This window comes from Mytilus edulis, chromosome 9, assembly GCF_963676685.1.
Source record: "Mytilus edulis chromosome 9, xbMytEdul2.2, whole genome shotgun sequence".
Taxonomy (NCBI): domain Eukaryota; kingdom Metazoa; phylum Mollusca; class Bivalvia; order Mytilida; family Mytilidae; genus Mytilus; species Mytilus edulis.
Genome location: NC_092352.1, coordinates 43,194,802 through 43,213,286, shown reverse-complemented (window position 1 = coordinate 43,213,286; position 18,485 = coordinate 43,194,802). Strand labels below are relative to the sequence as shown.

General features: G+C 32.0%; 2 protein-coding genes across 2 annotated transcripts; both read right to left on the bottom strand.

The window, feature by feature from the left end:
* Positions 1 to 4,967: 4,967 nt before the first annotated feature.
* On the bottom strand, positions 4,968 to 7,752 carry LOC139488409 (uncharacterized). The gene is made up of 4 exons (XM_071273973.1): positions 7,250 to 7,752; positions 6,657 to 6,745; positions 6,243 to 6,337; positions 4,968 to 5,472 (listed from the first exon to the last, which is right to left on the bottom strand). The coding sequence occupies exons 1-4, from the start codon at positions 7,585 to 7,587 to the stop codon at positions 5,197 to 5,199; spliced, it is 798 nt and encodes a 265-aa protein (XP_071130074.1). The 5' UTR covers positions 7,588 to 7,752; the 3' UTR covers positions 4,968 to 5,196.
* A 5,005-nt stretch (positions 7,753 to 12,757) lies between these two features.
* LOC139488408 (uncharacterized) lies at positions 12,758 to 18,485 on the bottom strand (the record flags this gene model as incomplete). The annotated part of the gene is given in 4 exon segments (XM_071273972.1): positions 12,758 to 14,431; positions 16,004 to 16,095; positions 16,642 to 16,731; positions 17,792 to 18,485. A coding segment is annotated over 1 exon segment (295 nt), but the record flags the coding sequence as incomplete, so codon positions are not given.

Sequence of the window (18,485 nt, the reverse complement as noted above, 5' to 3'; positions counted from 1 at the left end):
ACATATACCATTGTGTTTGGGCATTTTTGCCAATCTTGAAAACTGAATAATAAACACTTTGAACAGCGAAGATCGTCAGCAACGGACAAGATATACAATTAAGTTATGTTTTGCCGAAATTATTAGTAAGTAGTCACTTTATCAGAGTAATTGCCCTTAAATGACGTTTTTATCCTTTTTTTGTGTTGTGCCACAGTGGGCAAACAAATAAAGAAGAAAGGAGAGAAACAGTAAATGAAATAAAAATAGCAGCAATACAAGATGAAGAAAAAAGAGCTATTGCCATGCATTCTATTCTATCATATTACACAATGTTGAAGATGCACATTGACCTAGGTTAGCGACACATACACTAAAGTAGCCTCTAGTTTAATGTGTAGGAAAACAAAAGATATACTTTGGTAACGAAAATGCTGTGTATATTGAAATTCAATGTGAAATGGCTAATGTTTACATTTCATTCCTTTATATTATTCAAATTGCAGAAAGTCTCCGATCAACTACATGGAAAACTAGCCATACCTCTTTTGTTTCAACTTTTCAATGTAAGATTGGTGCTCCCTCCAGTGTCAGATATATTTTATGCAATGTTTATGACATTTAGTGAATACGTAACAATATACCTTACAGATAATAGATGAGATATAAAGCAATATAACTTGATCATGTTTTCATTAAAACAGCACTGAAGATGAATTTAATGTGCGCATTGAAAGAAAAAGTTTGCTTGAATGTTAAAAAACCAGAGGACGACCTTAGTTCTGAAGATCAAAGACACTCAAAGTGTTTTAATAATATTATAACTATTTGTGGCTTTGTTAAAATGTTAAAAAAATATGTCTTCAAAAGTATACAAAACTGAATCAACATCGATAGTCATATAGCCAGTACCTTGAAAAAATTAATCTACTGCAGGTGCTTGTAAAGATGTTGTTGTATGTTTTGTACACACATGTATAAACATCGTATTTAAAAAAAAACAGGAATTACTACAAAAAAATTGGAATAGTACCAAAACCCTACTTCTCTTGAAAAAAAACCTGACGTATAGACAATTTTAAACGAATAACAACGGACCACGTGTGCATGGGAAAGCTAGTTTGGTCGTGGTTCAAGCACATGTATCATGTGGTGGGTTTAAACGGTTTTTAAACCACCAAATGCTATCCCATTTTCTAGTCTAGATCGTATGTCATAAAAGTTTAACGCGATAAAAAATATCTGCACAGTATGATAACAACGATATTGAACGAAGAAATAAAAAATAAAATGGCACAACATTTGAAAAGCCAGGATAACTGAACTTCGTATGAGCGCTTGCAATGGCGATTGCATATTGTTACTTCATTGATAAAAAAATTATAACATGGTCCTACCACTATAAAACCAAATCTCATAAATCACACCGTGCACCTCATTTATTACCCTGGTTTTATGGATCAATATACTCTATATGGATTATTCTAGGAAGTACATATGTTTTCTAGTTTATGTGATCTTTAATACGGAAGAGTTCATATCGTGTGGTCAGATTGATTATAATGAACTCCGATTATAAGTTATGCATTTATTGTCCTGTCACAACTTTGACCACCGCATAGTACATCAATTTGTTACCCAGTTTTCCTCAAACATTGTGTGGTTTGATAATATTGTTGTGGTAAATAGGCATGTATGACAATTTGTAATTCTATGAAACAATAATGTTGTTTTATACACGCAAGAATAAAAGTACATTGTATAGATCTAAACCTGTTTGATGGATTATGAACTCTTAGTTAAACAATGTGTATTCAAGTTTCAATAGAATAATCATTAAAACTTAATCATATTGTTAACCCCTGTCCGTCCGTCTGTCCGTCCTTTCGTTCATCCTTCCCATTATGGGTATTTATTTTTTTCAGATGACTTCTCATACAGTTTGAATTGATAGCACCTGAGATCACCCCCAGGTTTTTTGGTGGGATTCGTGTTGCTTATATAGTCTTTAGTTTTCTATGTTGTGTTTTGTGTACTTTTGTCTGTTTGTCTTTTATCTTTTTTTAGCCATGGCGTTGCTAGTTTATTTTCGATTTATGAACTTGACTCAGTGTCCCACTGATATCTGTCGCCCATTTTTTGAAATCTTAATTTTTATTGATATTAGCTCTTTTGGGATATAGTTAACTTTGTAATTTTACGGATTATATACTTGAAAAGAGGTATCCGGATAACTCCTCCTGCTGTTTGAATGCTTGGAAGTTTCCACTTTGCTGGCTGTTGGTACATATATTGAAGTCGTGCATGCGGTCAGGTTTTTTATCTTTTTATTTTTGAGATAGTTAAACTTTGTCATTTGTGGCGTATAAACTTGCAGAAGAGGTGCATAGTGTTACCGAATAACTACTCCTACTGTTTGAATTAATGCTAGGAAGTTTTTCCTTTGCATGCTGTTTGTTCATGTATATATTGAAGGTGTTCAATTGGTCAGGGTTTTGATTTTTATTGATATCTGCTTTTTGGGGAGATATTTGAACTTTGTCATTTTTGGTGTATGTATTTGCCAATGAGGTGCAAATATAGCGTTTTCGGTTGACTTCTCTTACAGAGAGCCATATACTTATGTGCTCCCATGCTCAACTTTGTCACGGTATTTTGAAATAACACTTTGATTCTCCCTGACACATACATATCTCAAAGAAAGTCCTACATTAACTTTGTTATAACTAATAAAGTTTATTCAGAGTGGACTGCGGGGACATCACTTTGTCGAGTTTATTTATGAGGTATATCTTCGAAAGTAATTTTTTTACTAACAAAAAGGTCCTCACCGGCTATAAAACAAATCTGCATGAAAACTGGTGAGTTAAGAACATCACATCACTAAAAATTTGAATGTTTAAGGGGTTTCTGCTTCTGTCATATCACCTTCTTTGCGGTCGCTGAAGTGTAAAAAAGTCAACATCTATAGTTGGGTTCAAAGAGGACAACCCTGTCGTAACACTCTAATTAATTAATAAGTGTGACTGTGCCTGAACTGTTTATCTGAGTACAGTTGTGACTAAAATCATAGATACTAGAAGATGTTATCGAAAATACGTTAGGATAAATAATCAAAATCACATAGTCATAGTTATAAAAATGTCATGTAGGTACTTCTGTCAGCAAGACAAACGAGGTGATGATTCAGGACCCGGATTTTCGCGTTCAATCCAATAAATGATATAATTTATTACGTTATTATTTCCCGATAGATAATTCATTTTTCTGGTACAACCAATGAACTGTATTCTTTCACTTAATCTAATTTATTAAACGAATTTAAAACAACGAACTTTTAAATTTTAAATTACAATTACTATGCAATATTTCGATGCTTTTTCATTGACATCATCGTTAGGAAAAAACAGACTTTGTCATACTAAATATAAACAAATTATATTGATCACAGTATCAAGATAAATATTTTTGTTACATACATGTTCCCTCAAGCAAAGAACTTGTAAATGATAAATTAAAGAGGTATGATTGACATGATTACTCAAAGTTATAGGTTGCATAGCATGTAACATTTCTTGCATTCTTCATGTCATGTCGTCTAGAAATGAACAAATTTGTTTTTTCGTTTGAATTGTTTTACATTTTATTATGTAAGGGCTAGCATTTATAGCTTGGCATGTGGTATGGGTTTGCTCATTTATGAATGTCGTGTGGTGGGCTATAGTTGCTGACAGCTACGTCGATTTGTCTCTGCTCTCGGATATCTCCTTATTTTATAATGATAAACATTCTAGAAAAAAAATTAATAGGTGTAAGAGATGTCAAAAAATGTTAGAAAACCGAAGCGTTTTAGTGTAAAAATTTGATAATCATAGATTGATTATAAAAGTGGGTGACAAACTGAATAAAACTAATCAAGCATAACGAAAGTATGCACTTTATATAACACCATATAAATTGTATGCGTTCAAAGCTCTTCTCTGGATTTATCTTCCTTAGGAACGATCGAGGCCAAAAGTTTGGGGAAAAATGTCCGTAACAATATTTTTACAAATTAGGCATACAAATAAATCATGCCTCATTAAGTAATCTTTTTTTCATTTTACTGCCAACTGAAAAAGAGATACTGCCAACTGAAAAAGAGACAAAGGGTATCTTCGGTAGGGTTATTTTTTTTTCGATATTTGCAAAACACCTTGAAGATTTTTCTGAATATACTCTATACTTTTGATACTACATCTGACATCTGGTACAATTTGACGCAGGCGCATCTATAATTTTGGAAGGATGGTATGCATGTCAAATATTTTTAAGTGATAAGTTATAATTTGGTACTATAACGTTTAAACTTTTAAACCCCGGTGTATTTTTATGCACCTGTCCTAAGTCAGGAGGCTGTTGTTCAGTGATTTTCGTTTTAGTTGTAGTTCATAAGTGCTTATCGTTTTTTATATAGAATAGTCCGTTTGTTTTCCTGTTCCATTTTTTTTTACAATAGTCATTTTGATGCCCTTTATAGCTTGCTGTTCGTTGTGAGCCAAGGCTCTGTGTTAGTGACCGTTCTTTGACCTACTAGTATAATATTGTTAAATTTTATACATAGTGACTTTGTTGGAGAGCTGTCTCATTTGCAATTAAACCACATCTTCTTATTGACATATGATAATTCATTAGAGTTTGGAAACAAAAGATTAATAGGATTTGTTTGTGCATTATGGTTTTTGTAACTCTCCGTTAAATTTTTACAATGCGTATGCTGTTTACACCTGGTTTATTTTTCATGAAAGATGTTTTATTTTAAATTGATCATTTTCATGTTTGAATTGTTTTACACTTGTCATTTTGGGGCCCATGTATAGCTTAAGCTTGTTGTTCGGTTGAAGGCTGTTAACCTTTTATATATTGTGACTTAGTTGGAGAGATGTCTCATTGGCACTGCTACCGCATCTTCTTTATTATATAAGCAATTGAAATATGGAGTAAACTAATTTTACTTATTTTAAAATTTATTGACAAAATTAAAAATAAATGCAAAACAATTATCTGAATAAATTAATTTCTTTCCACGACACAGGAACAGATACACGATCTTGATCTGTGATAAATTATACATGCAGCACTATAATTATTAATGCAAACTTATTTGGGACTATAACAACATATATGCCTATCAATATAATATTTCAAGAATGTGCAGAATTACATAAAAATGTCATTTCATAATGTTCGTACATAAAATGGTCTATGAGGGCTGTACGGAAATCTTGTTTCTGTATTGAGATCGATTCGTCTTGACATGTTTATTATATTGGATGTTGATTTACGTTGTAGAGCATTTCCACTGGCACTTGTCTTTAGTGGTTTCGGAGTTGTAGATTTTTCTTCGTTCTTCAGATTTATTTTCACTAACTTTTTCAAATATTTGAGAAGGGAATCCATTTTTGCCTCTTTTTTGTCAGACATTTTCACGCATTCAAGTTTAGTACATACAGCCTAAAAAAGAAAGAAATATTCTTATTAATTCAGTGTATATAATTTTTTAAATAAATTAAAAAAATAAAGCAATTTGACAACAATGTTTTTTTATTACAAACACATACTTATAATAATGATTGGTAGGAATGTAATAACAAAACACCAAACTCCATAAAAACTGACAAAATAAAACGCTCTAATAACGGAACGGCTGAAAACGACGGTCATATTCCTAACTTAGTAAAACACTTTTCCCAAAGAAACGTATGTCTAAAACCTGGTTGGTTTTGCAGCTAGCTATTGAATATAATATGGAAACGGATTGTTATGATTCCAACACTGTTTGAGTGCATTTATCATCATTTCGTTGCATATAACAATTTTGCTAGTCTTCTTAACTTTTTTACATAATTTCTTCATTTAGAAGACAGAACTCCGAAATTATATATTTTCCTTTGCAACTACGGTAAATCAGATTTGTTTTACAAAATAAGAAGATCTGCAAGACAAGAAACTAAACAGCTCCTGTTAATTATCATCATTTACATATAGTATTGTTTAATGTCTATACATATACATTTTAATGCATATTAGTTAATTGAAATTGATGGATCTTTGATAATTCCTTACAACGAATATACGAATACGAAAGTTTTATTTTGATTCGGTTCACAAATAACAATACAAACATAAGCTCTTAAGAGCTTTTTATCGAATATAAAATAACATAAACACAACACTAAAACACACAACATGCAGACAAGACAAAGCACATTCTAAGATAGTACCTCGCCACTTTGATCTTGACAAGCACACCTGTTTCCACAATCGTCTATGGTCAGTGCCTTTCCCATTGGTATAAAGGTGTTACCAACGGCACAACCTATAAAGAGTAAAAAAAACGTCAATGAATTAAAAACATCAGAGATGAATTAGATTAGTATTTTATATTATGATGTTTTGTGCGAGTCTGGTAGATATGTTGTCTTCTGTTTTCGTCTTAATTTGATATTAAGCCGAAAAATGCCTGTCATCTATCGTAAAAGACCATGGTCATGACAATAAATTGAAAAAATGAAAAATAAAAAAATAAAAATTTATAAAATCGAATAACACATAAAAAAAAACAGTACGATAAACAGACGCAGAAAAAAGTAAAAAAGACTGATTTTTTCAATACCTATTGTAATATAAATTATTACCTGGTCGACAATAACAGTTAAGATCTGGGATATAAGTAGGGCACATCCACACTCTTTCGTAAACACACTGTGAACCTTTCGAACAACCCCTGGTGAAGAAAACATACAATGGTTATCAAAAATCAGATTCTTGTTAACTAGTATGGGAATAAGCATATCCCTTCGTTGCTACAAAGCTCATATTAATATGTCGAGAAAACGAACAAATTACAAAACTGTTACTATACTTGTAAGTTTATGTTGTGCTATACTTACTAAAGCAAGTTGATATACATAAATTATCGATGATGTTCATGTTGAATAAAAAAAACCATACAATACAAAACATGTTAAACAAAATGCTTAATATAGAGAATGAAACGCAACTGTTTAGTACATATAAGCTCGCATGTAAATTGCTTCTATACCTAAGTTTATGCCCTTCGTCGATTTCTGATTTCTAATTGTATCTTCGTATTGTATGTTTTCCTCTTATTATAAAACGAAGTTCAGATATTTTTATGCATGAATTCCATCTGAAGCAGGGCTTATATTTACAGGATAAATATTTGTTTCCAAAGACTTTTTTGTATTTTAACTTATAGACAACTTACGTTTTATGACAAGGCTTGTGAAGTGACTTGATCTTCACTTTATGTTCTGTTGGTATTGCCTTCACTAGTCTTGGTAATGGTTCCGTAACCCCTAATTTTGGATCCTCAGATTTAACCAAAAGTGCTGCACTTTCCGATGGTTTTGTGTTTAATAATGACACAAGTGGTGTGATTTTAAATGGAACACCTGCTCCAGCTCCTTTCAGAGGAAACTGGGCACTTTTAGTGATATCTGGTAGAGCAAAGCGTTCAATAACATACAAAGGTCTTCCGGACCAAATTCTTCCGTTGCATACTGTAAGTAATTCAATCACGAGAACAAAAATATATCCCAACATTATAGTAAGTTTCACGTAGAAGTTCTTTTCCTAACTAACTAAGTGTTCTAGTCCTTTTATTTTCTAAGTTTGTGTATTGCAGGAACTTTGTATATATGTCAATTTTCGTTCTCCCACGCTGCATGCAATGACGTCATTCCAACATAGAATAGTGCCTACTCGTTCTTATTTTATAGTATGGATGTTTGTTTATGTTTTCACGGGACTTCTATTTATAGTAATAAACATTAAAAACAAATAACCTTGCATGTATTGCAGACCATGGTTACATAATACATGTAAACATATAACTATACAATAAAAAGCATGCAGGTGTACATCTACCCCAAAAAAACAAGTGACGTTATATTGGTTGCGTTTTATAATAGGAACCTAAAAGATGTATCTTGTCAGGTCAAAAGTGTTTATTATTGTATAAAGTGACATCGGCAACTGGATAAACAAATATGAAGTATTCCAAAAATTTTAATATATAAATATCAGAGACATATAATACAATATTATATGTCTCTGTAAATATGCATTCCTTAAAAATATAAACATTAAACATGTTGATATTAGTACTCTTAAAGTATATGTTACTATATCTTACTAACAGTGCGTTAAAAAGATAATTAGCTGAGAACGTTACCATTGTTTTTTTTATAATATTCTTCGAAAAGAATACACACCTGCTACTAGTAAATAAATATATATCGTCGAAGTCTTAGAGCAAAATGTCGTTAACACATGCAAAAATGTTATCATTCTAATTTTTTTTTAACTTATTTCTATTAAAGAAAAACACTTTATAAAATTAACCAAATACTAAATACAAGCTGTAAAAATATGCATAATATACAATTTCTCATCTTGATTCACAGATCGATTGAATTTTAAGAATGTTAAGACCTAAAAGGTCCTTGTGATTTGTTCTTGAGTAGTAATTAATTCCTTTTTCTGATGTTATACAATACATATCTAAAATAACACGACTTGCACAAGGAATGCTAGTAATTGAAGATTCATGAACCAAAACCTTGCGAGACAGCATCTTGTGTTCAAACCCCAAAGTATGACATTCTGTCCTTTGATATCGATTGAAATATAAAAATAAGAAGACGTGGTATGATTGCCTTTGAGACGTCACTCCACAAGAGACCAAATGACATAAAAATTAACAATTAAAGGTCACCGTACGGCCTTCAACAATGAATAAAACACATACCGCATAGTCAGCTATAACAGGCTTCGAAATGATAAATATAAAACAATTCAAACGAGAAAACTAACGGTCTGATTTCGGTAGAAAATGATGAACAAAAACTGAAACAAATATGATATACAGCAGCAAACGACAACCACTAAATTACAGACTCCTGACTTCCAAAATTTATATCCACTAATTGATGTTATATTTGTTGTTTCTCCAGTGTTCTTTGGCTAATACTTCAGGCATTTTTAACATGAGAACAAATTAACCATAAAGGCTATGCAAAATATGTCGGAGGAGACTTGGAAAATTCTGACTGTCTCATGTAAAATGAGAATGTGTAAAATAAGGATCAAACATTTTTGTCTTGAAACAGCTAGGTCCCCTACATACCCTCCAAAAGTAGTTACAAAGAATGTTTAGCGTGCAGTTTGCGCGGAACACCCACCCTTCACGATACACAGAATAAAACGCCAAAATTATGAAGGGACATATCTGCGTATTTATATATCCAACACACCATCATTATTTGATAAAAGATCGTGATAACCATATTTACAACTCTATGGAACTTGCTCTCAAAGATAGGCTGAAGTCTCTCTTTTCGTAAGTTGATCTTTATAACGAGCAGCAACGTTCCATCACAATGTGGATTCAATCTGACCTCTAAAACGTGTAGCTACTTAGCATTGCCATGAAGTTAATCTATACTAAATAATGAGTAGCGACATTCTATCACGATTTGAGGTAAATCTGATTTAAATAATGAGAAATGACGTTCGTTCACCATGTGAAGTCACTCTGACCTTGATAATGAGAAGCAACATTCTGTCACCATGTATAGTCAAACTGACCTTGATAATAAGTAGCATCAGTCTATTACCATGAAAGCCAATCTGACCTTGATAACTAGTAGCGACATTCTATCACCATGAAAGCCAATCTGACCTTGATAATAAGTAGCAACAATCTATCACCATGAAAGCCAATCTGAGCTTCATAATAAGTAGCAACAGTCTATCACCATGGAAGCCAATCTGACCTTGATAATTAGTAGCATAAGTGTATCACCATGAAAGCCAATCTGACCTTGATAATAAGAAGGCGACATACTATCACCATTTGAAGTCAATCTAACCTTGATAATAAGTAGCGATATTCTATCACCATGTCAAGCCAATCTGACCTTGATAATGAGTAGCGACATTCTATCACTATTTGAAGTCAATCTGTACTTGCAATGAGTAGCGATATTCTATCACCATGTAAAGCCAGTCTGACCTTGATAATAAATAGCGACATTCTATCACCATGTGAAGTCACTCTGACCTTGATAAGGAGAAGCAATGTTCTATCACCATGTATAGTCAATCTGACCTTGATAATAAGTAGCATCAGTCTATCACCATGAAATCCAATCTGACCTTGATAATTAGTAGCGACATTCTATTACCATGGGAAGCCAATCTGACCTTGATAATGAGTAGCGGCATTCTATCACCATTTGAAATCAATCTGACCTTGCAATAAGTAGCGACATTCTATCACCATGTGACGTCAATCTGATATTGATAAGGAGAAGCAACGTTCTATCAACATGTATAGTCAATCTGACCTTGATAATAAGTAGCATCAGTCTATCACCATGAAAGCCAATCTGACCTTGATAATTAGTAGGGACATTCTATCACCATGTGAAGCCAATCTGACCTTGATAATGAGTAGCGACATTCTATCACCATTTGAAGTCTATCTGACCTTGCAATGAGTATCGACATTCTATCACCATGTGAAGTCAATGTGACCTTGATAGTTAGTAGTGACAATCTATCACCATGAAATATAATCTGAGCTTCATAATGAGTAGCAACGTTCTATCACCATGAAAGCCAATCTGACCTTGATAATTAGTAGCATCATTCTATCACCATGTGAAGCCAATCTGACCTTGATAATGAGTAGCGACATTCTATCACCATTTGAAGTCAATCTGACCATGATAATGAGTAGAGACATTCTATCACCATTTGAAGTCAATCTGACCTTGCAATGAGTAGCGACATTCTATCACCATGTATAGTCAATCTGACCTTGATAATAAGTAGTGACAATCTATCACCATGAAATACAATCTGAGCTTCATAATGAGTAGCGACGTTCTATCACCATGTATAGCCAATCTGACCTTGATAATAAGTAGTGACATTCTATCACCATGTGAAGTCAATCTGACCTTGATAATAAGTAGTGACATTCTATCACCATGAAAGACAATCTGAGCTTTATAATGAGTAGCGACGTTCTATCACCATGTATAGTCAATCTGACCTTGATAATAAGTAGTGACATTCTATCACCATGAAAGACAATCTGAGCTTTATAATGAGTAGCGACGTTCTATCACCATGTATAGTCAATCTGACCTTGATAATAAGTAGTGACATTCTATCACCATGAAAGACAAGCTGAGCTTTATAATGAGTAGCGACGTTCTATCACCATGTATAGTCAATCTGACCTTGTTAATAAGTAGTGGCATTCTATCACCATGAAAGACAATCTGAGCTTTATAATGAGTAGCGACGTTCTATCACCATGTATAGTCAATCTGACCTTGTTAATAAGTAGTGACATTCTATCACCATGAAAGACAATCTGAGCTTTATAATGAGTAGCGACGTTCTATCACCATGTGAAGTCACTCTGACCTTGATAATGAGTAGAGACATTCTATCACCATGTGAAGTCAGTCTGACCTTGATAATGAGTAGCGACGTTCTTTCACCATGTGAAGTCAAGATGACCTTGATAATGAGTAATAATAACAATAATAATCATAATAATAATAATAATAATAATAATAATAAATTCTTTATTTAAAGAGGGTAACTCAATTAGAACTAGTATAAATTTCATTGAGGCCCTCAAATAGAGCAGAGATATTCTATCACCATGTGAATTAAATTTTATCTTGATAATGAGTAGCGACAGATCTTTGATCACTATTTGAAATTTGAGGTCAATCTGAACTTGATAATGAGTAGCCGTTTTTCAGCACTGTGTGATACAATGTGAATTCAGTCCGACCTTAAAAATGAGTAGCTCCTTTCCATCACCATATAAAGTTATTACAATCTGAACATGTTGATAAACACAATACACAGGCAAATTTTGCTCACATTATTTTCACATGAATCTCACTCGAAATTCTCGTGAAAAAAATTCCACATGAGATTCACCTCAAACGAGCTTATATACGAAACTTCGCAAAAGATGCTTCTTATTTTGTGTCTTTGAAAAATCGTCGTATGAATTAAGCTTCAAATGAGTAAAAGTCGGCCAGTAGCGGTGCACAATTAATATCCATTAAAATCCCGACTTTCTCGTAAAATACCAATCCACCAAACTTTACAACTATGTTGACAATAAAATGTACAGTTCTTGATAACGTTTTTGTGAAAATAAAATATCCAGCATAAAGATGGTATGTTTTCATCGTCCCCCTCTTTTTTTTTATGTTAATACCAAATGAGAGGAGGGTGAATTTCTCAAAACTCATCTTTCTTGGATAGTATAGGGATATGGACCGATGTGGCAATTTGTGTTACTGTGGCTCAGGCGGATTGGTAAGTACATAAACAAATTATTTTAATATGATATAACTTCTTACTAAGCAAGAAATGTCAAAATCCTACTTCAGGGAAATAAATTAAAAACACATTTTTAACCACATCATTGTTTTAAAAATAAGACAAATCCATTTATTTATAAAATTGCAATGCATAAGTCGATTCATTTGTAAATGTTTTAATATGGTATAGAGCGATTTCAACAATAAAAATCAAACATTCTTGGTTTTAAAAAAAATACATTTGATATGATAATTATTCCAAACAAATGAATTGACATATGATCTGTAAATGCCAGTTACACAAATAAGAAATCACACTTTTAAACTACAACTACATTTTTTTTATTCGTTATATTTATCAATTGATTTGTTTTGTTTTGTTTTGTTTCTTTGTTTATGTATTGGTATTTTTATTAGTATGGTGTGTAATGTCTATTGGTTTGCTTTTTATTCAATGCTAATATTTCTTGATTGTACGTTTGTAAAATTATGCATGTTTTATAGTTGTACATTAATCACTTTCGGGAACACGTCTGATATGGTGTTAATGTATTATGAAAATACAAATATTTTATTGCTTTGTTTACTTCTTGTTCTTTTTTTTATTATTATAAGAACATGCATAACTGGTTATTACCGGTACATGTATTGTAGTGCTTTGGAATTTATGAACAAGTTCTTTTCATTTAATGAAGAATTTTTGAGATTTTTAATCTGTTGTTACAGTTACAATTTTTGTCATTGTGACCCCAATGTGACATAGTCCTGTTTTCTATCCAGTTTTTGGTTCTGTTATTGCTCCTTTTTATTTCTTTTGAAACAGACTTTTAATATCGTGCCATCTTATTAAAATCTATTTGGTTCCTTGAATTATTTTTAATAAAATGACAACACGAGTCTCGTCGATTAGAATATCTAGTAGGGCACATATACTAGTAGTTGTCTACACGACCAAAAAAAGCAAACCAAATTCTTATTAGGGTTTAGCATTTTATTGACTAAAAGTATAAAAGGATTGGACACTAGTAAATCATATCTATATTTACTCTTTATCGAATTAAACAACAATATAATGTTTGTATGAACATGCAGTAATATTACAAACAATACAATAATTTTAGAGTAACTATTTTGAGCACATGACAAAGGCTATAAAAAAGATCGCAGTACAATAGCTATGATGACGATAATGAGTATGGACTTTATGATAAGATATTATATAGGCTTTCAAGCCTTTCGCTGAATCCACTGTATTATTGGTTATATTTCAATAGGAGGGGTATATTTTGAATTGTATGATGCGGTAAAGCTGAGTGTCATTTAATTTTCAATGTTCATGATAAACAACATAATCATATACACTAAATAATAAGAATTTTATTGATATTTTATACAACGATAATAAAATGGGACTATTGTCATCTGCTTGTCAACAATGAAATTAAATTATCCTGCTAATTTGTTCAAACAATAAATAACTTCATTTTATGAAACGAGAATTACACAAGTAAACGTTTAACAAGACAGAAAGCAACACATGGTTCTCCTTCATAGAGCCACGAACATTAAAACGTTACAAAGATAGAGATCAGCAGCCCATCCGCTTACATCAGGTCTATCTTTACAAAACACTGCTTCGCAAGCGAACGATGGTTTTAAAGCGGTAGATAAACCATATAAACTTGAATCTGAAACTTAATCTGTTTTCCAACTTTTTTTTTCACACTGAGGTTTCAAGTTTTGAATAGATTTTCAATCGAAATTGCCTTTATTCCAGAAGAAGGAAGACTTTCCCTGAATTCTGACGAAAACGGCGACAACCACGCCAACAATTGATCCGGGAAATGTAATCCATGAACTTTTATTGACTTTGACTTCGTATTGTCAACATAGAAATAAGGCGAGTCTCCCCTTGTCGGTCCTCTATCCTTAACATCCGGTTTAAACTCGACCGGTTTAAAAGGGTTTGGTGTTGTTATTACATATCTGCTCTTTTCACATGGTATTTTCGTACATGCAGTCTGAAAAAGAATAATAAAAGGTACTGACTTATTCTTAATAAACTTACGCAACACATAAAGTGAAACAAATATCAACACTCAAACAAACTGGTCAGGAAAAAGAAGAAAAGTAAACCATGACCATAATTAATTTTATAAATAAGGAAATGCCTGTACCAAGCCATGAATACGACAGTTGTTTTCCATTCGTTTTGTGTGTTTCAGCTTTAGAATTTGCCATTAATTTTCGCGATTTGAATTTTCCTTGCAGTTCGATATTTTTGTTATTCTACTTTTCACCCCATATGGGCTAGACCATTAATATTTTTTTTAGATCAAAGGTTTTTGTCAAATGTCATTCAATTTTGACGTGTGTCATACGTTTCATATGTTGTTTATCATTACTTAAATAGAAGTACTTTCTATTTATACGTTCATAAAAGTGTTACAAAACTTTATTACCCTCCAATATTATTCAGAACTTTGATGATGTAGTGTTATACAAGTTATGTATGTACAAAGAGGTTTAATCCAAATAACTGAAAACTGTAGACATTCAAGTATTAACTTATAAAGGAGACATTAAAGTTTTAACTTAAATGCAAACACTTTGCGATGCTAGAATATTCAGGTTTCTATTTATAGGGCGATGAAATTTGATGTGACTGTCATACAAGTGAGAGGTTTAGCGCATAAGAAAATGCCTGTACCAAGTCAGGAATATGCCAGTTGTTGTCAATTTGTTTGACGTGTTTTATCTTTTGAAATTGCCATTTGATAAGGGATTTTCAGTTTTGAATTTTCATCGAGTTCAGTGTTTTTGTGATTTTATATGTTTCATACTTTTCATATTAAACACGAAAATATGGAGATAGTATACGCATACTAGCTCTCGAGGTCATAACAATTAAGATTATGGCTATCGCACTTAAACTCAGAAATCAAAAAATCAAAATACTGGATTTGGGGTTTCGAACACAAGTTTTGTACTCTGAGTACTTAGTAAAAGGAAGTACAGACCTATGGCTTATAATTCAAGTTTAGTTTCCTTATTTAAAATATAAATCTAGCTTCCACTAAATGGATGTAATTTGGATTGGTATTCTTACCCGCTCAATCATCGGTTTAATTAAAACGTTAAAAAAAAAAACGAAGTCCTATTAATCGCATATTGTAGTTGAAGTGTAAGCATTGATCTTGATAATGTAAATTTTCCTTTTCATCGCAAGTACACGAAATTACCGAGGTTTGGTAGAATGGACCAGGTATTCATTGATAAGACATTCGTAACTGGCATTTACAAATCATATATCAATTCATTTGTTTGGAATAATTATCATATCAAATTTATTTTAAAAAACCCAGAATGTTTGATTTTTATTGTTGAAATCGCTCTATACCATATTAAAACATTTACAAATGTATTAACTTATGCATTGCAATTTTATAAATAAATGGATTTGTCTTATTTTTAAAACAATGATGTGGTTAAAAAATCAGTGTGTTTTAATTTATTTCCCAAAAGTAGGTTTTTGACATTTCTTGCTTAGTAAGAAGTTATATCATGTTAAAATAATGTGTTTATGTACTTACCAATCCGCCTGAGCCACAGTAACACAAATTGCCACATCGGTCCATAACAACAGGCTGTCCTAATTCAATTAACATATTCTCATGCTTACATCCTATAAAAATAAATTTAGTAGATTAAAACCCTAAATTTTATTCGTTTTCATGTCATAAGGTGATACATGTAATTTCATTAAAAAGATGTGTTATTAAAATTTTACGATCTCCATTATTTGAATGTTCATAAAAATATAAGAGAGACGAAAGATATTAAAGGAACATTCCAACACATACGTTCTACATTTGGGTTTGTGCCAGCTCTCGTTGAATTTTCGAGACAAATGTTTACGGTGAAAGAATGAAAACGTGACATGTTGGCCCTTTATAGCTTGCTGTTTGGGGTGAGTCAAGGTTCCGTGTTGAAGACCATACTTCATCTTATAATTGTTATATTTTTTTTTTATACATTGTGACTTGGAAGGAGAGTTGTCTCATTGGCAAACATATCACATCGTCTTATTTATGTATCTCCATGATTATACATGAAATATTTGCCACTGGACGCTAAGCAACCAACAACCAATCAACCACATTATTTATACTTTGATAAAGATTTGTTTACAGAAGATCAAACAACAAAAAAGCCAACCAATTATACTTACCAGGTTTGCAAAAAACATGAACCTGCTTTTTCGCCTTTAAAACAAATATCGTTTTGATCTGATAAACACACTCTGCCTTGCGGACACCCCCTTAAATAGAAAATTGGAAAATGATAAATACATGTTAATTTTAAGACCTATATATAGACTATAAAAAATACATAACCATCTTCAACTTTATATTTTCTTTTAGGATATCGTTCTGGCTGTATAAAGTATATGTTTTCTTTGAAATAAAAATTTACTGAATATATATAGTATTGATGATTAATTTTTTACAATAATATCGTTATACTTTTTGAGTAGAAAGAAATCGAATGTAGCTGTAATTTGGACGATATTTGTGGTTAAAAAATTATCATAAATATACAGTCTTAGGTAAAAAGTGTTTAACCTATTGGAAATTCTCCTATTATTTGATATAAAAACACATTTGTTTAAAGAATTATACTGTCCAAATTGAATGATTGTTTACCATTAAACACAGAACTGCTTACAGTTACTTGCATTGTCATTTAATTTATCTATAATTTATAATTATCATCGCGTAAAGACAAATATGAATTTCTGCCCTGAAAAAAATTATATATATGACAAATCTATATAGGAATAAATGACACTTAATTTCGATATTGTACTGACATAATTATGATTTTCTCAGTAATGGCTGATTATAAACATATGTCATTATAACCATAAAAACTGTACACATTTGTGAGTATAGCATTAAACATAAAATTATCATCATAATCGGACCCAAAAGTAGTTTCGAAAATGTTTTATAAATAAGAATTCTTAATTTGCGAAACAAAAACAAAAAGTTTGGTTATAGCAAATACACAGACAGAACAAACATAATGAAAACTAATGTATTACTATATGAAATAAAAAGTGAATTCGTAATAGTTGCAACACTTTTGACATACGATACCTTTCATCCTGCTTCAGACATATAGATACATCTATATGAACAATAAATTCAACATAGATACCAAATAAAGTACGAAATTAGAGAGTATTGAAAAACTCCAAAAAGGTAATCCCTAGTATTCCGAAACATCTAAAGATTTGTAAACAGTCATGATTGTTTTTTATTTATTGCCTATTTAAGATAGGCCATGATTTTTTTCTCGAAGCAAAAGTTACTTACATAGTGATGCAATTGTGTGGTACCCTGACCGCAGGTTTCATTGTAGAAGATGGAAACCTTCCAATCATGTGTTCTGGAAAAGTAATTTTCACCTCTGTAGTTGGCTCCCTAAGGGTTGTTGTCGTAGCCACTGTGGTTGGAGTCGTACTAGTTTCGGAATCGTTCCTTATTGAAGTATTTGTAGTTGAAGCTATCATTGGAGTGGTAATAATTTCGGAATCAGTCTTTGCTGGCATAGTTGTCGTTGTGGCTTTTGTTGGAGTCGTAATCATTTCGGAATCATTCGTTGTCGAAGTATTTTTCATTGGAGCTATCGTTGGAGTGGTAATTATTTCGGAATCAGTCGTTGTTGAACTAGTTGTCGTCGTGGCTATTGTTGAAGTTTTACTTATTTCGGAATCAGTTGGTTTTTTTTGTAGATGCCGCGATCGTAGAAGTCGTAATTATTTCAGAATCATTCGTTGTCGAAATATTTGTCGTTGGAGGCGTAATCATTTCGAAACAAGTCGTTGTCGGAGTACTGGAAGCGATACGAGTTGTAGAAAATAGTTCTTGTGTTGTTTCATTCGTAGTCGCTTCCGGATTAATGTTGAACAATTCTGTAGAACTATTTGAGGGAGATGTAGAGTTATTCAAGACTTTTTCTGTTGTTAAGGTCTGCGTCGAGGTAGTGTTAGTTATTGGCGTTGTGGTA

What these genes read in the sequence shown, in the direction of transcription:
- LOC139488409 (XM_071273973.1), bottom strand. Translation starts at nt 7,587, where the DNA reads ATGTTGGGATATATTTTTGTTCTCGTGATTGAATTACTTACAGTATGC. An exon ending in CACAAGCCTTGTCATAAAAC is followed by an intron (nt 6,746 to 7,249) that starts GTAAGTTGTCTA and finishes TTTCTTCACCAG; the next exon opens with GGGTTGTTCGAAAGGTTCAC. An exon ending in GTCAAGATCAAAGTGGCGAG is followed by an intron (nt 5,473 to 6,242) that starts GTACTATCTTAG and finishes TTTCTTTTTTAG; the next exon opens with GCTGTATGTACTAAACTTGA.